General features: G+C 33.1%; 3 protein-coding genes across 3 annotated transcripts in view; 2 read left to right on the top strand and 1 right to left on the bottom strand.

Annotated features, from left to right (window-relative positions):
* LOC133181757 (focadhesin-like) overlaps positions 1-12,277 on the bottom strand; it is a 175,931-nt gene extending 163,654 nt beyond the window's left edge. Inside the window, exons 1-2 of the mRNA XM_061316342.1 lie at positions 12,161-12,277; positions 11,706-11,787 (exon numbers count right to left, since the gene is read on the bottom strand). Coding sequence (XP_061172326.1) covers positions 11,706-11,762 — 57 coding nt within the window. The 5' untranslated portion in view covers positions 11,763-11,787; positions 12,161-12,277. The remainder of the gene's footprint in view (positions 1-11,705; positions 11,788-12,160) is intronic.
* A 2,917-nt stretch (positions 12,278-15,194) lies between these two features.
* LOC133181553 (putative nuclease HARBI1) lies at positions 15,195-19,438 on the top strand. Its single transcript, XM_061316038.1, has 4 exons — positions 15,195-15,404; positions 17,047-17,377; positions 17,868-18,191; positions 19,286-19,438. The coding sequence occupies exons 1-4, from the start codon at positions 15,195-15,197 to the stop codon at positions 19,435-19,437; spliced, it is 1,017 nt and encodes a 338-aa protein (XP_061172022.1). The 3' UTR covers position 19,438.
* A 2,410-nt stretch (positions 19,439-21,848) lies between these two features.
* LOC133181552 (uncharacterized) lies at positions 21,849-23,072 on the top strand. The gene has a single exon (XM_061316037.1). It carries the CDS (start codon positions 21,849-21,851, stop codon positions 23,070-23,072), a length of 1,224 nt encoding a protein of 407 aa, XP_061172021.1.
* Positions 23,073-23,903: the final 831 nt, after the last annotated feature.

The following is a 23,903-nucleotide window of genomic DNA, read 5'->3' as shown; positions in this document are numbered from 1 at the left end:
TTCAACATTTTTCTTTTTTGGGGGCGGGGGGGGGGGGTTAAACTAAAATAAAATAGTTTTTTAAGGAATTTTAGGACAGCCTGGAATTTTAATGTCTGCCACACGCACCAGGCTTCCTATAGAAGCTCAAGAAGATGATGTTCCTTATGAAAGTTTATAAAATTTTCCCCACATTTTTATTTTTAAGAAATGATTTTATTAATGATTAGCAATGCTAAGATAATGTTGCAGAATGAAATATGAAGAATATACAACGAGCAGTATTTGAGCTCATAGTCCATTTACGCAATACAAATCGAGAGAGAGCAAGTTTACACGGACCTCGAAAAACAGGGGCGGGAGCAGGTGCCATGGAGAAGTAAGCATCCACTGTCAACCGATCATACCCGCCGTGTGCTCCTTTTCATGATCGGGTAAACGGGAAAATCCGTAGAAATTTCAATGTGTAAAAAATGGCCTAACAATTAGTATGACAAACACCAGTCAGCATTTGACCTAATGATATGTTGCATTTGCTGATAAGGTCATTGGATCGACCATAGAACTTGCGAAATGATGACTTCAAACGAGACTGTTAACGTTGATATCCTCTTTTCATCAATCTGTTGGTTAATAGCTAGAGCTGGGACGATACATCGAGATATCAATAATATCGATTCAATGTGAGGATGATACGCATATCGATACATATGAAGAAATATATCGAAATATCGCAAAAAAAATTCTGACTTACGTTCTTCTTTGTTTACTTTACATTTTGGATTAAATATATAATATTAATATGCTAAATATTTATATAAATACGAAATACATAATAATTTTCATCTCTTGTGTAAAATTATTTTCTTTTACAACAGGTATACAACTTCTTTGAATAAATTATTCTTATTTGTGAAGAAATGTTTCGTTCATTTCAATTCAAAAAAGACATTTTATAACCAATTCAACATATCCTGATACATATCGTATCGTGGCTCAAATATTGTGTTACATATCGATAAAGAAAAAGTTGTATCGTCCCAGCCCTATTAATAGCTAGTCTCGTTTTAAAAATTGATCGTACGTATAGCATGCTTTTGCGTATCGAATCAGCTGAGAGACATAAACCACATATGCAAGTGATGAAGGTATAGGCCTATTGCTACAAAAGTAAGAGAAGTTCATGGCCGTAGGAACCGGGTGGGGGAGGGCACGGGGGGCCGTGTCCCCCCCCATTAATTTTTTCCGATATATAGAATACTATAGAAAACATAGCTACTATATGCTAGTGCCCCTTCAAGAATAACGTCTGGTGACCTTTTTTTTTCTTTTTTCTTTTTTTTTTTTTTTGCTTGTCAAGGAATATTGGTAGTTGATAGTGCCCCGCCGCCCCCCCCCCTCCCCCCCCCAACTGATAATGTATGGTTGTGCCCCTCAAAGTGAAAATGCTTCCTACGGGCCTGACCTTGACGATAGAAAAGTTGAAGTCAACACGTTTATCATACAGTTTTGTTGTTAGGTTACCATTTACGTCTTTTTCTAGTAAAATATCCAAGTATGAACCAGACGTGTCGGACTCTGTGGTGTCTTTTATTTCAAGTTCACTGAGAGATATATCGAATCAACACATGAATGGAAGTGAATCTAATTAAAATTAGACCTTTCATCTCGCTCTTCGTAAATTTATTTGTCGCACGTGAAACAGCGACAAATAAATTTACGAAGAGCGAGATGAAAGGTCTAATTTTAATTAGATTGGAATGGAAGTAACTATTTTAATTGATAATACTTCGTTGATACATCTAAATGTCGAGTTGAAGACCACAACGAGCGTTTCCTTCTCATGTTTAAGATTTTAAATAAATTCTACTTGATATGAATACCCATCGTCGACAACCCACGGCCAATCTCGCACACGCTTATCAATAAGCGTATGCGAGATTGGCCGTGAGTTTCCGACGATGATGAATACTAAAATCTGCTTATAACATGGCGCAATTGGTGCCCGTGGGAATTCCGACAGATTGTTGGAAGATCTGGTCTCCAAAAACATCATAGATATTGTCGATCAGAAAAACAAACATCTTTTCAATATCAAATTCAAAATACTTTTGTGTACAATCAGAATGTTTTTTTAACAAAATACATGTAATGTTGTAAATGACCAGTGACAAAGTAAGTAAATTTACGAGTTCCATTTTTACTGAAAAAATAGTTGTCAATGATGTCAAAAAGCGACTTTAATTTATAATGGGGAAGTATAAAGTGTTTGAAAAGTCGTACGTTTTGATGGTTTTGATTTTAATTCGGTAAAATTAACGATAACGATAGAAATGAGACCCTTATTAGGTAGATATAGTACAGAATCGGTTTTAGACATGTTATAATATTACAGGAAAGAAGAGTACGAGAATTTACATTTATGTACAATCTGAATTTTAAAAAGATATCAATTGACCGAAATTCAACGCTCCAAATAAAAAATGAGACATTGATAACTGTCTGTAGAGAAAAAAACACAACAGAGTATGTTGCATTAACAGATAATAATTATATATACACAAATGTGATGCTGAAATAATACAAGGAAAAACAAGACTCTTGCTAAATAAACTGAATAGAATACGCACACATCCATAAAAAGGGGGGGGGGTATAATCACTAAGGAATACACTGATTACAAAAATCTCTTGGTAGCTACTGTATACATGTACTTCTGGTCAGATTTTAAAATTGCTATATTTTCTGTTAATAGAGATTTAAATCAAATAATAAGTTGGTGTTGATGTTATGAAGAAAAGTATAAATAAATATTACAGGATACTTCTTTTAAAATAGGGACGTTGTAGTAGATAATGTTCAGAGTTTATAGTTCAACAGTTCTATTGTTATTTGCAATATTTCGGGAAAATAAAGGACTGTTGAGTGAGCTACAATTAAAGTGTACTGTTTCTAATATCTGTTCGTTACATTTACAAGTATAAAAATACTAAGAATTTCACTTTTCCCAGATCTTAACTTTTGGCTTAGAACAAAGAAATATATTTTTGCCAATGATTTTTCTGTGTTTAAATTCGGACCATGATTCTTGTAATAAAAAATCAGTCTGGTCATTTGACTGTGTGGCTTGGTTTGTGCTTGTATAAATCAATGTGTAGCATGAATAAAATGGACGTTACCTGAAACTTTAATACTTCCGGACTTCGAGTTCTTCAATTTCAATCAGATTTACATTGATCAAAGGATAATAGCACGCTGCGATGTTCAGGCCGTTCAAAGGGCCATTTTCTGGTTAACGAATTTCTGGTTATAGACCGTATCTTCTGTTCGTGAACTGGAAATTTAGGCGCCATTTTCCGCCTGATACGCATTTTACGCTTGTAGATACATGACGGTAATCACTGTTAATAGCTGTGTTACTACAATTTTTGAGATTTTGCTTTCTGCACATTGCAAGCGGTTTGAATTTCAAAGCAATCAGAAAACATGATAGAAGGACTTCAATTCAACATTTTTATTAGATGAAATATGATTTGTTTTCGGCTAATTTCTTTTGAACTTCAGAATATAATACATTTTCCTCATCTGTGAAATCAGTGTGATCTCTAGTACGCAAATTCTGCTACTGGAATATCGTCAAACTGTAAATGATCATATTCACAACATGAGTCCTTTACTACAAAGGCATCTGGCGAATCAGTTTAAAACGTGTAACTGTTACAATAATTAACTGCTCATCACTCAGAAAGAGTTGCAGTTTACTGATTAGCACATTCGATTGCCATTCCTACGATAACCAAACAACATCATTATCATGAATTATTTTGTTTTTATTCTTTGTTTACATACAAGAGACGTTTAAAAAACTGTTTTTATTTTCTTTTTAACCATTTATCATGAAAACATATCTCTCTATTTCAAAAATGACGACAGAGATAGTTAAAACTATTGAAGAATTGAATGACAAATGCATGAAAGGTTCAACACGAGCTCCAATGAATAAATGTTGTTTATGCGTGCATTGTGTAGAAACGTGAGAATTCGAGGAATGACAATTGCTTTACAAGTACTAACAAATAATATTCTTCAATCTTCATCGCTGCATTTTCCAACAAATATTTCCAAATTCACAATAGAAAGTGATCAGTGATTTTTATTAAACCAACTTCATGATTTTATTAATAAAAAACCCCCTGCATCTTCAAATACCAGATAAGATACCAAAGCTTCCCCACATATAGCCCCTTTTGAACTATTTTTCTGTACTTTTGTTTGTAGTTTTTATCAGTTCCTGTCTGTCTCGTTTGCCAGGCTATGGACCAGTTGCCTTAGGCAGAGACAGCTGTCTTACCGTCACAAGGCACCATTCTAATTCAACACGGTGACTATTTATTAATGAAGCAAATGAAGGAAGAAAATTCATTTTAATTGAAAGTAGCAAGTTGATTTTTTTTTTCTTTTTTTTTTTTTGAGGAAAGATTTTTCTAGGCACAGGTGTAGAGACTGAAATGCAGTATAGAGGGAGAAAATTTAAGAGGTTCTACTATATCAAATAATATAAATACCAAATAAAGAAAAAATAACTTCTATTAGATCAAAGTACAAAAATTACTATAATTGTTAAAATTAGTTACAGAACAGGCTGGTGATCTTTTTTTATTTCAACCATCCACTTTATCACACAATTTATACATTTCTTTACTTGAATTGATGACTCTAGATCAGGAACCTCAGCAGTACTAAAGATAATCATTAAGAACTTTGATTACCTCCTCCAATTTGATCTGTCCCAGGAGAGTCTCTATCTGACTCTGTTGTAATGTTGACTTTGTGCTGAGGACTTTGAAGTTCTTTGAATTATTAATGGTAGATTCTGAACACACCAATTAACACATCATTGCAAGCCTTTTGTGTTTTTCGACTCCCATTATGGTAGCTTGCACAAATCATCCGGAAACAAAACCAGTGGCTTCCAATGATGCCAATAAACAACATAAAAGATCAAGAAAACTGCATTCAATTACACAGTAGATTTTTATCACTAGGATGTAATTATTAGTTACCAGCAATTATTAGGTGCTATCTTGGGTTTCATAGCTTCATAATGGACAAAAAACTTTATTTTTTCCCTTTCAAATTAAATTTTAAATACATGTAATTGATTTTTTAAAAATTACCAAAATAAAATATTGACTTATTAACTCTTACATTTAGGGCTACTTATACTAGAAGTTACAATCAGGAATGACACATTCTACATGTATTACCTGCACTTCCATTTTACTCTAAGGTAGTATAATTTCATAAAATCTCCCTTTTTGCACCACCTTAGCCAGTTGTAATTTTAAATTTGGCCTTGGCATTGCTTGAATAATGTTAAAGTATAGAGTTCTCAAAAAGCTTTACCCTGATCCATCACCTGTAAAACGAAGTACATGTACTGAAATAATTTAAGGGTTCTCAAAAAGCTTACACCTGTAAAACATAGGGCATATATGCAGCATTCCAAACATTACTGGTCCTATGTATTCTATGTAAATCTATGCACATTGTTATACATTTGTATTATGTCTTGTAATCACTGTGAAATGGACTTTCAGAAATTTTAACCTGATCACTCAATTGGAAAATATAAGTCATATTTTCAGCATCTGTCAGATGCATTAGTACGCAGCTATGAATTGTCAGACATCTAGTCACTTCAAGTTTGATAGTGTCATGAAACTTTAGGACTAGGATGCAGTCACAATATGGCTTGTATGTGTCTTTATATTTTTTACATTACTGGCCTGTAGCAACGGTTTTAAAAGGGGGGCAACTTCCCAAAATAATCTAACAAGCAAAAAAAAATTAACTGTCCAAATCCTGGAATTTGCCAGTGCTCGACCTTAGAGCAACAAAAAGGGGGAAGGGGGGCAGCATCTAAAGAAAAATTAATATAGTGATATGATATCTATAGTATGATTGTGTATTTCTAATTTCAAGTAATTTGGGTCTGCCACCAAATCCTCTATTTCTTTGCTGCTATTGAGAATGGGTCAAATTAAGGCTTATGGCTTTCTTGTTTTGATTAAGGTATGGTAACTCTATTATTCCATATACTGATGCATACTTCTTATAAACCCAATGGCATATTGATTCTTGTAACAAAATAAGACATGAAGCATGTCTATCAGAAGTTACAGAAAAGCTTAGTGGGTGTCGTCTTAGTTTTGTAAGAAATCTATCTCATAAATACAGATACTTTCTTGTTAATCAAATACATCTTCTGTTTTCTTTTCTTTTCTTTTTTTTAAAAGCATAAAACTGACCATTTCTCCATTTTTCATGAGAAAGTTTTACTGAAACTGATTAATGAGTACTAGGTAATGTAATGCTGAGAACCTCGTAAATTGCAAGAACTTGTGTTCAAACCATTTGTATACTATTTATACAAAAAAAAATGCTCAAATCAAAATGTACTAGTCTTCAAGTCCTTTTGAATTCCATCATCCAAAATCAACATGGCACTACATGCAGCTCTTTGTCTCTTATATTTATTTTATCTAAGGAATCACTGTCTAGTTAGTAGAGTATGCCAGGGCATCAACGACAGTTGGAAACGTGGGATAATTTGCATAACGGGCGAAGCCCGTTATGCATAAATTATCCCACGTTTCCAACAAAGCATCAACGATAGTTGGAAACCCGTTATGCATAAATTATCCCACGTTTCCAACTATCGTTGATGTCCCTGGCATACTCTACTAACTAGACATTTCCAACAAAGCATCAACGATAGTTGGAAACGTGGGATAATTTGCATAACGGGCGAAGCCCGTTATGCATAAATTATCCCACGTTTCCAACTATCGTTGATGTCCCTGGCATACTCTACTAACTAGACAGTGATTCCTTATATTTCCATTTCATTTTGAAATAAAATTGTAAATTTAGATTTTAAAAATGTAGACTAATAGATTTAAATTACACGAGGCCTCACATGTCAATTTCAATAGTCCCCGCCCACTGACGTCAAACACAAAGACAGCTGCACTAGAATTACATGCATATTAGGCCTCCTTAGAGTCAGACACAAAGACAGCCGCACGAGAATTACATGCATATTATGCCTTCTTAGCTACTGACCTTTCGCTTGGCAAAATTTGCATTCCGTTAGAATGATCAAGAAATCAACTCTCCTAACTTTCAAAGAGTTATCACAGAGAAAACAAATAGAAATGGAAATATCTTACATTATAACCACATCTTTATGTACTGCATAAACTGGAAAGTTTTAGGAAAGCATGGAAAATTATCAGATGTATTTAATCAATTAAAGCAATCAATTAAATCAATTTTAATTCTTTATAAAAAGAAAAAAATATGTGCATTACTCCTGAACACTGCCATCACATCACATTTTTCCTGTCATAATAAAGATTTGCCATAACATTTTCAAAACTGGCAAAGTGGTATGTATTTTATACAACATTCTCAATCATAAATCCTTCTTTATATATGCTCTCAAGACATTCTGTCTGGAATCATGTTTCATGTGTTGTGTGAATATGTATATTTTTAAATACAATAATACAATAATACACGGATTAAATTGACCTATATTTTTAAATACAATAATGCACAGATTAAATTGACCCATTTTTGCCATTGATATTTATTTTCACTCTCAAAACATAGGTAATCAAGGATTACGAAGCTCACCTCGACAAATATTATCTATATAAAGTAAGACAAATCTCACATCATATTTTTTCATGCAAGTTTGGTTTAAGTAGGACTTAAAGTTACTTGGCAATAGACCTCGAGATCCTCTTAAAACTTTTAATCTGTTTACTAATCAAGAAAATTTTGATCAGTTGCAACATCCAAATCAAGTCTTGAAGTTTTTATCCTTAGATGCACCAGCTATGCAAGTTTAATGTTAACAGGCCATAATATTATAACGCTATTCCAAAAACATTACCCTGGTCACTCATCTGGAAAATGTAGGTCAGATTCAGAATACAAAGCAAGTCTGGAAGTGTCCATCCCTAGATATCCATGCTAATTTGGTTAAAATATGACTAAAATTCACTCAGGTCAGATCCAGCATCCAAAGCAGGTTGATTAGTGTACATCCCTACAGATGCTTCATCCATGAAAGTTTGGTCCAGGTAAGGTTTGTAGTTACTTAGGAATGGACCTGCTCCAAGATCTTAACCTGGTCACTCATCTGGAAAATCTAGGTCAGATTCAGCATCCGAAGCAAGTGTGGTAGTGTCCATCCCCAGATGCATCATTCATGCAAGTTTGGTCCAGGTAGGGTCATAGTTACTTGGGAATGGACTTGCTCCTAAAACTTTAACCGGAATGCCGACGCATAAGCTCATGAAATATGCAGATAGTGAACAGCATTATTAATCTCAAAAGTCCAATGAAACGATACAAATTTGGAGCAGAACAAACACGGATCTCAAATTTTAAAGGTGGGATCAGGTGCCATGGAGGAGTGAGCATCCCTTGCCGACCGGTAAAACCTGCCGTGTGCTCCTTGTCATGATCGGGAAAACGGAAAAAATCCATAGACAATTCAGTGTTTAAATAATGGCCTAACAATTAGTATGAAAAACATCAGTCAACATTTGACTCAATGATAGGTTGTCTATCGACTTTTGTCTATCGACTATTGACTTCGTCGAGGTGAGCTAAAAGAAGAAAAGAATTCTTTAGTGGAATTGTACAATTCAATTTCCATATTTTAATGTAAGGACTGACAGCCCTAACTACATACAATGACCACCAATGACCAATGATGTAAGTGCTCCCATATTTATAATTACCTGTTTACAATTACAATGTACCAGGTAATTATTCAGTTTTCACCTCTTAATATTAATAAATATGCCCATTGAGTTCATTTTGCTTCATCAAAAATACTAGTAGCAAGCTTTGATAAACTCAACTGCACTGTGTGCAAAACTTGTGCAGGAAGAGCGAAGGTTGTATCTAGTGCATCATTGTTGTTGTCCATGTCAAGGTCACATTTTATTTACAGCATGAACTCATAAACAACATTGAATAAGGAGCCAGACAATAATTTTTTTTTTCTCCATAAGGGTAAAATTTTTAGGATCAGAAACTTTAAATACATATAGAGGCTCAAAATTGTTTATTACATACTTTTACTAGCTGTGAAGAGTGTCAAACATGAAGATAAGAGGTGTATAGTTAGAAAGATTGCAAAATTGTGTTACATTTCAAAGCCTCACAGTGCAACTACACATTTTAAATGAGCTAGACTGGTTTCATAGTAAAAACAAACATGTATAGATTATTTCAAGTATTTTGAAAAACAATAGGTATGAAAGTATTCATTATGACAAGTAACTATCATTAAGCAGAACCAAGTTTTAAATTGTAACAGTGGGCTGTTTATACCGAGATTTGAAAAAAAAAATTCAATATTCATGAAAATGGCTAATATATTCAGAACATACAAATTTTCAACACCTTAAAGAACTATACCCCATGATAAATTAAATACCAAACTTTTTGACATCATAAAACAACTTGCTCTTTCAAAAGAAATGGAATTTGTAAATTTAAATAACTTGTCACTGGTCATTGCAACCTTATTTTTTCAAAAACATTCCGATTCTTATACGTTAGTAGACTGAAATTGATATTAAACAAGAGGCCCAAGGGCCTTAATGGTCACCTGAGTATAATACAACACTGTAAAGGATAGAAGTATAAAGCAAACTTAATTGATAGATGAAGCTATGTTTCCCAAGAATTTCAAAATTCTGGTAAAAATACCTTTGCATATTGTAACATGCGAGACCGTAGCAATCTCCTTGGTATTGCACTTGATTTCTAAGTCTTACAAGGATGATAATGAATGCAAAATATATACAAATACAATGGACACTTGCTTAGTGTGTAAAATATTCAATATATACAGATACGTTTTTGTCACTTGCCTACTGCTACAATTAAGAACACAAAAGAAATCTCAAATATTTGTATATTTAATCAAGGAGATGCCTGTTGGCTACACAAACAATTTAGCTGTTTGCCACTTGGTAACACTTGGTACTAACACACTTGTCTATTGGCTATACAAACAACTTGGTAATACTTGTTACCAGCACTTGGCTATTCAATGTGGCTATTTGTCACTTGTCAGTAACTACAACAGGTCTGGATGATTTCCAAATATGGACGTTAAGAACGATAACTGAAAGTTGCTACAAATATACATCATATACTCGTAAATATTAAAAAAAAAAATTAATATATGTAACAATGCGATGGTTTACAGAGGAATAGATCACACTGACAAACTATTATCAAGTACAATTATAACATTTACCAGAACATACTCTATGTTGGTTAGAGGTGAAACGAATGTTCAAATATTTGCAAATGAATGGTAAATGGCAAATATTCGAATGATATTTAGCATTTGAATATTTGGTCACATGATTTATAGTTCAATGTTTATTTTGTTGCTTAAATTATATTGGTACTTTAATGACAAAAATTTATAGTATTAACAAGGATTTAGTGCTACTTTATCATTTTGATGCTTCAACTGAACTGTTGACTATCTCTCAGGATTTTATTTCTGTTAAAAAGTACCGGAAATATGATTAGAATTTAAACAAAGAATGCACATAATTTTTCTCAGTGTAAATCCCTTTAAATATATGCTCAACATATTTCATTTTCATTTTGAGTGTAATTTACACCTACCAATTTCATCACCGATCATTTGCATCACGCCATTTCCATGCATATTTCTATCATGGGTGTCACTAAATCACAAATGTGTTTTCTTTTAAAAAGAAATAATCATAAAAACTAATTACTGACTTTAATTTTTTGACACACATTTATTTACAGACTGACCTCTTAAACTGTTAGTTACATGTTCAGTAATGCGTAACGCGAATACCCCCCTAACGCACATGGACTTTCACACTTACGACTTTTTCTACAGCAGTGAAATGTTATTCTTACTATCTAACTGTGACTTTTCTGTGTACTCCCTGCATAGAATTTACAGGTGCTGACAAATCCCATTGCCTGACGCCCGTGGCTAGTGAATTTCAACTTTTATGGGTGAGCAAGTGGAATTTTATCAACCACTTGCCCATGGGCAAGTGACTTGAAAAAAATAAAATCCATATGCAAGTCATAGATCTAAAACTTTGTACAGGGGTTTGCATGATCTACTCAGTATTTGTACAGTATTCCATTTTCTTTTAAATATATATAAATATGATAATAGTTTATGGTGGGACAAGCAAATATTCAGGTAGGGCAAGTGAATTTTGACCATGCACTTGCCCTTGGATAAGTGCTTAAAAAATCTATTTGTCAGCCCCTGAATTTTATAAATTTTAGCATGTAAAGATTGTTTCCTATTTAAGTACGTAAATTTACACATTCTCCCACCAACCTTACCTCGTGTGATAAAATAATGTTTATACTGTAAATAGGCGAGATCATCAAAAAAATATCGTCTGTTTTCCATTTTCTTTGAGGAGAAGCTTAAACTTTTATACATTTATATTTGGCCTCAGGGTGTATGGAATAAAACCCGGGGTAAAGCCCTAGGCCGCAGTCATTGCCCGCAAAAAGTGAATGAAGTTTGTCAGGGGTCCCATGACCCTGTAGACTCAGGGCCCCCTAATGTTGTGAGGATGGATATATGGCTCATAAATATAACCTCTTACCTGTCTCTGTATGACCATATTGTCAAACTCCAACCTTCTTTTTAAATCCTCCATCATCAATTTTCAATCACATTTACACCTGCTGAAATTATCAAAAATACACGTAATCCATATTATCATTGCTTTTGATTTGTTTATAAATACAAAAGCGTAATTTGAGGGGGGAAAAATAATGTCAACATTGGAATTGAAGACTTGTGCAAATTGCATTCCCACAACTTTGTCTGAAAATATCGATGATCAGGCGTCATTCCTCAAACATGTCAAATACATCTTGATGTGTTGTAAGAAAATGAATCCAAAAAAAATATAATTAAAAGATACACTTTATTTCATTTATATCAAATCTCTTTCAAATCTTTGAACATAACTAAAGAATTAGTCACTAACGGTATTTTCAGACAAAGTGAAAGTACTCGGCCCATTAAATTGGTGGTTTATGCAGACAATATTACCTTTCTTGCAGTAACTACATGTATTAAGCAATTGTTTATAATAACGGTGTAAGTAGTTGGCGTCATGCAAATTTATACTAGCTTGCTTTCAGTCTTTCTTCTGTGTCTTCACCCTGGCCACTAACGCGCGCCTGCTACTTTCTCTTTTTACGTTTGACACCGATCCCGATGTTTTTCAACTGAATTCAATACTAACCCGAGAAAAAAATTATCATCTTTGGAAGTTCACCAAAAAATTTTAAAAAGTTTTTCCAATATTTTACAGACAATTAACACACAACAGACGACAGACAGACCGACAGACAGCTATACGGACGCCGGACAAAATGTGATCAGAAAAGCTCACCTGAGCTGAAAGCTCCTATTATGCTTTATTGATTTTATAGTGAAAATGCATAAATTCTTTGAATATCTTCTTCTCCAACCCTGGATACTTAGCAGTTAAACTAAGTGCATGGTTATGGTGAGCAAGGGTGCTTCTTGAGAGTTCTGAATTTGATAGCCCCTGGGTCAGAAGTTCTGTTATTTGGGGAAAGGGGGCTCTATTGATTATATAGGGAAATGCATTATTTCTTTTAAAATATTCTCTTCTGCTCCCTGGTATTTAGCAAAACTAAATGTATATTCATAATTAGCGAGGGAGCCTCTTCCAAATTAATAAATTCATGGTCCCTTAGTCATGGGTTGTGGTTTTAGGGTGGGGCTAGATATTGACTATATAGTGAAAATGCACCTGAAATCTTCTTTTTTGCTCCCGGGTATTTAGCAAACAAACATAGTACATAGTCATGATGAGCAATGATACCTCTTGCAAAAGTGTGAATTTCATGGCCCCTGGGTCAGAGATGCCATCGTTAGGATGGGACTCTATTGGTAATATAATGATTGCATTAATTCTTTGAAAATTTTCTCCTTTGCTCCTGGAAATTAAGCAGATAGTTTACGTGCATAGTAAAAATTTGAAATTTGTAGCCCCTGGGTCAGGAGTCAAGCCGACCTCTTGGACAAGTGATCTAGCGTTGACAGGGCTCTATTAATTTATATCCTACTGAGAGAAGTTATTCCCCTTTGCCATTCACCTATGATAATTAATCACTGGAGATAATGTGATGTAAAGGTCAATTTTATAAGACATTTGTATAAGAATTTTTATAATATTTTATACAAAAAGTATTTTCGCAGTTCTTATTGGTCAGGTAGACTTGTTATTTATAGATAAATAAATAAGAGATAAAATACCTTGTCTTTGTACATTAAATGTTCTCCATAGACAAAAAGAGGCCAGTGTGGGAGGGAATAAGAAGGGTATATCAATAATGCTCGAGGACTACATATACTGTTTTGTTTAGTTTACGTGATCGCTATCTAATTAACTTGATTTTTTAACTGAGGGTTTTTTATTTTAATCAATAATGTTTCATTACCGCGGTATTTCCGCAATAAAAACACAAAATTTATAAACTGTGATCATGAGGAACATAATACGCTCTTAATTTCAAGTAACTGAGAAACATGGGACAAGTCCTTTAAGATTTATAAAGGGGCACTAGACTAATTATGTTGTTGATCCCTTATCATTATATTTATTGCTTTTGGGCAACATATAGTTCATCTTCGGTTTGTTTTATTTTATACTTCTATGGACCTTTTACAGTGTTGTATTATACTGAGGTGACCGTTAAGGCCCTTGGGCCAATTGTTTAGTAACAGAATAATTTTTGTCGAGAAAATTTTCTTAAGAAAAGTTTGGTTTATCATAATTATACTCCCCTTCGAAGAAGGGAGGGCATATTGCTTTGCTGCTGTCTGTCTGTCGGTCGGTGGGTCGGTCTATCGGTCGGTCGGTCTGTCTGGCGGTCCACCAGCAGTTTCCGTTCATTTTCTTCGCAGGGGTTACAAACACTGAAATGAAATTTGATATACAGATTTATCATATCTAGGTCAAGTTCTTTTTTTTTTGGATACGATCGAGCAATTTTTGAAAGAGTTGTGCCCCTTGGACTTAGAAAAATTCCAATTATATGCAGTTTCCGTTCCTTTTCTTCGCAAAGATTGCACATACTGAAATGAAATTTGATATACAGATTTATCATAAAATATCTAGATAAAGTTCTGTTTTGGGTACAATCGAGCAATTTTTGACAGAGTTATGTCCCTCGGACTTAGAAAAATTCCAATTATTGGGGGGAGGGGGGGGGTTAAGTGTTTCACAAACATCTCTTGTTTCATAAATTTCAATAATGAGAACTTTTCTCTAAATACGAATTTCACAAAATAATTTTTTAATACTGGTATATAAAGATATAGGCACTCTGTTCATCCATCTTCTTTAGTATGAAATCATTTAACTCTTAGGAAATTTAGAAATAGCCACTCAAAAAAATCGTAGGACTCTATGTCTCAACACCCTCTCTCGGCACAGTGATACCTGTTTGTTCACAAATTTTAAGATGTACTGTATAGTATATCAGACCACCTTTAGTGATTTGATAATTTGTTTGCCATCTAAAGGCCCAGTATTTTATTTATTTTTGGATCGATCCTTGTGTATGAGAAAATTTTGAAATTTATGTTATTGATTAGTTCCACATACCATTTTATGAGTATTTGAATCGAATAGTTCTTCAAAGAGAAAAAAGAAGAAAAGAGCCAAAATCAAAAAACAAAACAAGATCGAAACACTGCTTTTGTAAGCCGAAGAGTAAGTATATGTCCCCTCCACCCCAGCGATGTAACATTGGATTTGAACAGAGAGTAAATTCTCTCTTAAAATTTTACAAACTTTCAAATGTTTAGAAATAGATTACCCATTTTTAGTTCTATGGCAACGGCAGCTGTTTTGGATATTTAAACATCAGGATCCGGTTGTATCAATATTTAATGAGTGATTAAAGCTTCATTAAACTGATCATTTTTAATGTGTCATTAAATTCCGTTGTATCAATCTTTTAATGAACGAATCGGTGCATTAAAGCTTCATTAAACTCCTCAACTTTAATGAAGGTAAGGGGGCTTCATTAAGTGGTCATTAAGTATGGCGGCCAGCCTTATGTTTTGCCAGCTAGGCAGACGGAGAAATGACAGAGTCTTTCGTGAGCGTTTTTCACTGCACACTATGGACGATGAGGAAATTCGGAAACGATACCGTTTCCGTAAAGAAAATATTGGACGGCTTGTCACATTACTGGAACCTTCACTAAGGCATTCCACAAATAGATCGCACTCTTTGTCAACAGAATTACAGGTATAAACATGCTTATTTCCGTAAAAAATCAAATTATGGATAAAAAAACAAATTAGAAATTCCCACTGCGTCAATGCATAATCATTCACTGAATCCAAAATAGACTTTGTTCAATTTGTGACGTCATTTCTTTCGTCATCATCTATGAGGCGGATCTAATATTGTATACATGTACTGTTGATAAAAGCAGCAAAGCGGGACAGATCTAAATAAGTATTATCAATAAATAAATACAGTTGGTTACAGTTTCCTAATAAATATTAGGACTACATGTATAGGTCTCAATAAAATCACAAATAATAAATATTAGGACTACATGTATAGGTCTCAATAAAATCACAAATAATATATATATATATATATATATATATATATATATATATATATATATATATATATATATATATATATATATATATATATATATATATATATATATATATATATATATATATATTTACATTTGCAAATGTTTTCCCTTATATAACACTATTGAAAGCAACGCGTATCTATAGCCGTATAAACACAGGTTCCTCGCGTCATAAACGTTCGACGTAATTTCTCAGTGACGTCATAAAGGGTCGACGCGCAAACAATGGGTCAAATGCGTGCCGTTGAGTTTGAAAAATAAAACATTTCACGCGTTAAAGATTATAATCAGGAAAATATAAAATATGAATAAGTCATAAATGTAAATATAAGTAATAATGTATCATTTTTAAACATCTATCGGATATAAATACGGGTTGGTACGAGATCAAATTTACCATAAAGCCCTTCGGGCTTTATGGAATTTGATCTCGTGACCAACCCGTATTTATATCCCGATAGATTTTAAAAATGATACCTTATTTCTTAAATATATATATATATATATATATATATATATATATATATATATATATATATATATATATATATATATATATATATATATATATATATATATATATATATATATATATGATACGTTAAAGATCTATAGACTGTAACCCCCCCTCCCCCTTCCCGCCCACCACCACGCAATATATTTACGTGGATTGCTTTTTTTTATTGTTAAAGTTTTTTTTTACTCGTAAATAATTTTCTGTAGTCCCCACCCCTACTCCTTTTTGAAAAAAAAATGATGCTACATGCCTGATACTTCTTACATTTTACAAGAAACACTCGAGAAAAAAATCATTTCAGAGATGAACATTATATAAAATTTATATCCATTGTTTTGATATTGTTTTGATATTATCAATAATTCAACGCACTGAGAGAAAAAATATATATTATGGGTAAAATAAAACTTCAAACCATTTTCAAAAAATTACATTTCAAAGTTATGCCTTTATTTGAAAAATAAATAAATAAATAAAAACAAACTTATGCCTAAAACCGACCCTATTTTTCATAAGCATAAAGTAGTAAATCCATTTTTTTTCTAAGACCCACACCAAAATAAAGTAGTGTAAATTGGAATTTTGTTGGATATTATTTTATAAATAATTTTAACTTATTTTAATTTAACTTATCTAACATAATGCGTGTAGACCTATGTATTTTTTCCGCAGAAAAGTAAACATGAAACCAGTTTGCAGATTATAAATTGCGCATAAATAAGTCTACAAATTTTAAATTTTTTTTTCAAATTTAGATTCTGATTGCCTTGAGATTTTATGCCAGTGGAAGTTTTCTTCAAGTTCTTGGTGACACAACTGGGGTCGACAAGTCAACAGTCTCTCGAATCGTTCTGAAAGTGTCGCAGTCACTGGTATCTCTTGCGCCCAGATTTATTAAATGGCCAGCAGACGAGGAGCTAACCAGCATCAAGAGTGAATTTTTTAAATTAGCAGGCTTTCCAGGTGTTATAGGCTGTATCGACGGCACTCATGTGAGGATCCAAGGACCGTCAGAGAATGAACCAGCATTTGTGAATAGGAAAGGCTACCACTCAATCAATGTTCAAGCTATCTGTGATAATGCTGGTATGCAAAAATGAGATTTGATATGAAATATATACTTCTTTTTACGTAAGCTAGAGAGAGATTCTTTGTTATTGCATTTACATAATAATATAAAAATTGTTTTAATATCATTACATAGGATAAAAATTGAATATTAGTGAGTACTTTTTTAAGAACCGAAGCATATTATGATACAGTTATGATTGTGAGTTTTTCGGAAACATTTTGTACAGTAAAAGTAACCAAAAATAACCTTGAAATAACCCCCCCCCCATCCTCCCTGGGAAACGCGCACCTCTCATGAGTTGGTCAGATAAAGATGATGGAGAGTACCTTGTTAAGAAGTATGCAACCCTTCCTAGCTGTTTCGCGTTTGGATAGTCTTTTTTTTTTGTCTGATCAATATTATTTTTACTCGACATTTTTAGCACGACCCCTTACCCCTTACAGTGAAATTCATGGATCCGCCCTAGCACTGGTTAACTGTAGTTATTGTGCCTTTTTGATACAGGTAAATTTACCAACATCGTGGCAAGATGGCCAGGTAGCACACATGATAGCCACATATTTAACATGAGTGGAATAAAGCAAGATATTGAGCGGAACTTCCGCTCTATCAATGATGGCATCATATTGGGCGATAGTGGGTATGCCTGTAAACCATACCTTATGACACCATACCTCCGACCCTCCTCTCAGGCCGAGGAGCGCTTTAATACAGCGCATTCTAAAACACGCGTGGCCATTGAGAGGACATTTGGCTGGTGGAAACGACGGTTCCACGTCCTTCATTCTGAAATCAGAATGAAGCCAGAGAGAGTGTGCACAATTATTGGTAAATATATAATTCGTTAATATACTGTCATTTATAATTAACCATGCGCCTGGTACAGAGAGAAGGAAGCAATTCAGAGAGTTGTAGGTCAAATTTCAAGGTAAAGATCATAAGTCAAAGGTCAAAGTATGCACAGGTGAAATGATTTGATTTGAACATATTTTATTGTAATAATACATACAAAAGGATTGGATACAAGTTCTTTCAACTTAATAAATCCTCTCCTTATTATACAAACAATGAATACAATATATGATTGTCATAATAAATAAATTGAGATAATTTACGAAAATTTATGTTGTACATGTAATATATATGAAAATTATAAAGACACATACTCAGAGTAATCTACCAGAGCTCTAATGTTACTTATACACTGATTACAATGTTTATTGTACAAGAAGCTTTCATATTTGATAAAACATTTAAAATTTTTATTCTGCATATACATATTGAAATCAAAGACACTGTTTTGAATTAGAATCTATCTGATTCTCGAATAAATTTCTGGACACTACAGAAAATTTTAATATTTACATCAGTAGACAAAGATTCGTTTCCGCACAATAAAAAATGAGTATCTATTATATTTTGCTGGTTAAGTTGAAGAATAGTGTTTATTAAGTCATTTCTTGGACGTTCATATTTCTTGCATACAAGGAAAAAATGATAAATGTCTTCAGTTTGGCCGCAAGTACATTTGGGGGAAGAAATTATATTTCTCCGATACAAGTCGCTATTTAAGATACAGTTGTGTCTTAATTTAGTGTGAATTATATTCCAAAAACGTTTTCCATATGAAAAATAAGAGGGAGGTTTAGAGGATGGTGTACAAATACTTTTCTTAAATTGATTGATGGACTGAAATATTGAACCTTATCCTCTTTCATTTAAAAGTTTTGAGCATATTAAAGATTATGTTATAGTATAAGTGTATTTGTGACAGAGAGAAAAATTGACAGACGAATAGGATTACATGTACATCATAATCTTATATGAAATGCGTTTAAATATAGCTTGACAATGAAGTTTAAATCAAAAAATTAAAAACTTTAGAATTTATGTATGCATTTGTTTCCATAACTACACTTTAGGTGCTTGTGCAGTTTTGCATAACCTGGCTATAATGTACAACGAGCCACCGATGGATGAAGATATAACTGTTAATGGAAATATACAGGGAAATTACAATGGACCCGAGGATGGAAAGAACATCAGGAATTACATCACACAACATTATTTCTAGATAGGACAGTACTTCATTGGCTAAATACTCCCATTCTACTGACGTGTTTTTATCTCTCTAAACAGAATTTTAAACAGGATTTTAAAATTTGAAGAACCTTCACTACAGAACAAGTTAAGGACCCTCTAGACTATACACTGATAATAATGTTTTTGGACACCAAGAATATTATATCGTATAAAGGTGTAAATACTGAGTTTTATTTTTATATCATTTTCAACACAGGGTAGTAGTCTAGCCATATACAACCAGGAAAAATGTTCAAAGCCTACGATGTATTGATTGAAAGAAATCACTGTCGAGCGCGCACTGAATCGGGAAAATACATGAACATGAACACGAAGTCTTCAGTTAATTTATGAAATTGCTTAAATTTTTACAGTTTTCTCCCTTGCGGCGGAAGTTGGTGGCGCTGTTGTAGATGCGGTCCTGACATCCATTTTGAATATTGAATAATTATAGATTTGGCTGAATTTATTATATTTTAACATTTTTCAATGCCTTCATCGGGCTGTTGTGTGCCAGGTTGCGTTAATAGGGGTGGACACCGATTTCCGAAGAATGAAAATTTACGGAAACAATGGCTAATTGCTATAAAAAGGGACCAAAAACCCGGAAAGTTGTGGCAACCGAGTTCCACAAGTGTTGTGTGTGGGAAACACTTCCAAGAAGCTGACTACATTCAAGTAACTAGTTATGGTATGTTTATACAATCGATTTATCGTAAAAAAATTTTACTAACTGTTTGTTATGTTAATCTTTGGATTTTTTAAATTATCAGCGTCTAACACTACAGAAGTTCGTAATTAAATCAATGAAGTCAATGGAAGTCACTCGTTTCACTAAGCCATGAGCTATGCGGTAGCATAGCGAACATGGTAACGCATAGCTAGCTCAAGGCTTGGTCAATCGAGTGATTTCCATTGACTTTATTGATAAAATTGCTAACTCCTGTGGTTGCATACAGTACATCATTGGGCAATCCATCATTGGGTTTTGTGAGATGCCTGGGCCAAGGAGGTCTGATCTGAGGTTTTTAAGTCTGCGATATATTGTTAAAAATTATACAATTGATATTAAATGAAATAATTTCTTGAAGAATTTGTCACAAAATAAAATACATTTGTAAATTTTTACTAAGATGTTACTTTTGATATTTAATAGTACTAAAATTAAATTTTATTTAAAGCCATTTTTATTCCTGTAATTTACTAGGCTGAATGATGAAAGAATCCCTGTTTATATTTGATAGTATGTTATTTTGCATTTGACATGTTTTTTGATAGTAAAGACTTTCATTTATGGTACAATGAAGGCCTGACTGAAGTGCTCAAGAATACTTACCATACCGATGCTTTGTCCATGGACCTGAGCTGAACAAGGATTACAAGGGAGTCTTTTTTTTCCCATAGCTTTCTTATCTTAGATTAGATTGCTCTTATCAAAAGTCTTTTATACAATGTCCATACCTTAAGTTGACATTCATTATACTGACCCATGATACTGACCTACTGTACAAAAAAATATTGCTGTAAGTGTGATACATCAAGAATAGAATCAGAATAATTGAAAATCATTCCTCAGATACTTTGGTTTGTGGGTTCGACTCCCACCCAGGGCTTATATTAAGTACAAAGTTCATGATCTCATCATATGCAATTTTGAATTTCTTTTTGTCTTTGATTGAATTTTGTTTTTAAAATTAACAAAATTTGTTTTTGGTTTAATTTGTATATTTCTTTTTGATTTTTAAAACATGTACCATTAAAGTCATGCACTTTGTCATTCTTGGTGAGGAGGAAACTGCCCTGTGCCTCCACCAAAGTGTTTATCAATTTACACTGTACTATAATTTACAGTTTTAAAAGAGGACTTGACAAAATTTATAACAGCTGTATTTTTAAATTATTGTGTATATATATATATATTACATGATCTTTTCCAGTTAATCCTGATCTATCAGAGAATACTCAGATTGACCGACATTTCTAATAAAAGATTTTCTCTTTACATTTTGACAATTATCCTTTACAGAATACTTTAATAAATCTAGCCTTTATAGAAAACAACATAACAAATATAGCCCTTAGATTTGGTCAATCCTTAGATATATGGACTTCACAGAAAAACAGAAAAATTTATTGACCGAGCAAGAAGTGTGAGGATGATAAACTTTTCTGTGATGTCAATATATCTTCTATGGATGGACCTCATGGAAGAGCTTTATTTGTAATATCTATCTATCTATCTATCTATCTATCTATCTATCTATCATCTATCTATCTATCTATCTATCTCTATATATATTTATAAATATATATATAATTAAATATATATAAATATATATATATATATATATATATATATATATATATATATATATATATATATATATATATATATATATGAGAATGGTGTGTTTATTATTGCATGCAGGTACAACACCTTTGAAAAAACAACTGAAGGAAAGTGCTGTTCCAAGTTTGTTTTATTGGACCGAGGGCCTCAAAGAACCTTCATCTTCAGAACCTGGAACCTTAAGATCTGGGAGGGAATACATATCACATCAGGCAGAAAGGACAAGTTGTAGTTTTGAGGCATTTGAAATTCCTACTGACTTGGTTTCCCAAGAGGAGGTTATTGAGACTGATGATTCACCTACTCTACTCTCTTCAGATGAGCCATCACAGCCTATCCATCTGTTGGTGAATTCAGCATCCCAAACACCATCAAGACCAATGTTCAGCATTGAGAATTTCATTAACGATAATGCTGGTATTATGTTCTACACTGGGCTTTCATCATATCAAGATTTTACTTTTGTTTTGCAAACTTTAGGTGAAAGTATATATCATTTGAATTATTTGTACTCGCAGGTTGAAAATATGAACATAGAGGATCAGTTTTTCCTCACTCTTATCAAGCTTCGACAGTATAAAACCAACTTTGAACTTAGCCGATTGTTTAGTATTTCAGAATTTTCAGTTTGCAATATATGGATCACGTGGGTGAACCTCATGTCCTGCCAATGGAGGGAGATTGATTTATGGCCAGACAGGGATATTGTAAGATTTTTTTGTCCTACAGATTTTTTTCATAAATTTCCAACAACGAGAGTCATTGTTGATGGCACAGAGTGTCCTGTGAAAAAGCCAAAACCTCCGATTGCTCAGCAGAGTACGTTTTCAACATACAAAAACAGGAACACGATCAAAGTGTTAGCTGGGGCCACACCAGGTGGGTTGATTTCATATTTGTCCCCTGCATATGGGGGATCTACATCAGACCGCCAGATTGTAGAAAGATCCAGTTTGATGAATTTATGTGACAAAGGTGACAGTATTATGGCGGACAAAGGATTTAATGTACAAGATCTCTTTGCGCCACATGATGTCACTATAAACATCCCTACTTTCTTCAAAAACAGAAACCAAATGTCAAATAAAACTGTTCAAAGAGACAGGAAAATATCAAGCAAGAGAGTCCATATTGAACGTTTAATTGGTTTAGCCAAAACATACAAAATTTTAACTCAAGCATTGAATACAACTGAAACAAAACTTGCATCAGAAATAACCTTCTGCTGTTTCATGCTGTGCAATTTCCGTAGATGCATTATTCCAAAACATGCTTAAGAAAAATAAAGAAAAAATTTAAACACACAAATATTTGTGTTTCTTGGTTACATTAGCACAAAATCACTTACCGGTGATTTTAATTTGAAATTACTTTAGTGATTATTATCTAATCACATACACTGTAAGTTCTACAGAGTTGAGCATATAATGAAAAAAATCTATCAAAACCAGATGTCTGTGATGAGACCGTAGCTGTACTGGTGTGTCCTTTATAAAGAAAGATATATCTTAGTATAGTCTACTTATGTAAAAAAAAAAAAAAAGCTAAGCAGACCAAAAACTGTGTAAGTAGTAGTGTTTTAAAAGAAGTTGAAGAATTTCTATTTTAGTGACCATAGCTACACCATTTGTTGTAATCAAAAGCTGATTAGAAATATGTATCTTAGTATAGGCTACTTCTGTATCAATTTTTTTGACTGGACTAAAACTGTAGGAGTAGTGATTTGAATAATTTTTTACAGTTGGACAGACATAAAGATGCACAATATCAGATGATGCACACCTTACCAATGCATAAGCTCTTCTAGTCTCTGATCATGACAAGTAGAGCTAAAAACTTGAATTGCAGTGATATCAGGACTGAAATACATATATACTAGATGTTCAGAATGAAAAATTGTAATAGTGCCTGAAGTAAAACTTTTCCAAAACTGCATTTTTGAAGTAAGATTGATAGAAATCATCAAGTTTCTTTACCATTGCTTGAATGAATTGCTCATCTCTCTCAATACAAACAATTTTCATGTCTTTAAATGTATAGACCACAAAGTCACATGCATTTTTCTTGCAACAAAATAACTGTCCTTGTACTTGGTAAAAATAATCATG

This window comes from Saccostrea echinata, unplaced genomic scaffold, assembly GCF_033153115.1.
Source record: "Saccostrea echinata isolate AGI-Se365-2 ecotype Australia unplaced genomic scaffold, CSIRO_AGI_Sech_v1 ptg000009l, whole genome shotgun sequence".
NCBI lineage: Eukaryota > Metazoa > Mollusca > Bivalvia > Ostreida > Ostreidae > Saccostrea > Saccostrea echinata.
Note: the sequence above shows the minus strand (reverse complement) of the source record. Positions and strands in the feature narration are given on the sequence as shown.

What these genes read in the sequence shown, in the direction of transcription:
- LOC133181552 (XM_061316037.1), top strand. Translation starts at nt 21,849, where the DNA reads ATGGTGTGTTTATTATTGCATGCAGGTACAACACCTTTGAAAAAACAA.
- LOC133181553 (XM_061316038.1), top strand. Translation starts at nt 15,195, where the DNA reads ATGGCGGCCAGCCTTATGTTTTGCCAGCTAGGCAGACGGAGAAATGAC. An exon ending in CTTTGTCAACAGAATTACAG is followed by an intron (nt 15,405 to 17,046) that starts GTATAAACATGC and finishes TTTCAAATTTAG; the next exon opens with ATTCTGATTGCCTTGAGATT. An exon ending in AGCTATCTGTGATAATGCTG is followed by an intron (nt 17,378 to 17,867) that starts GTATGCAAAAAT and finishes TTTTTGATACAG; the next exon opens with GTAAATTTACCAACATCGTG.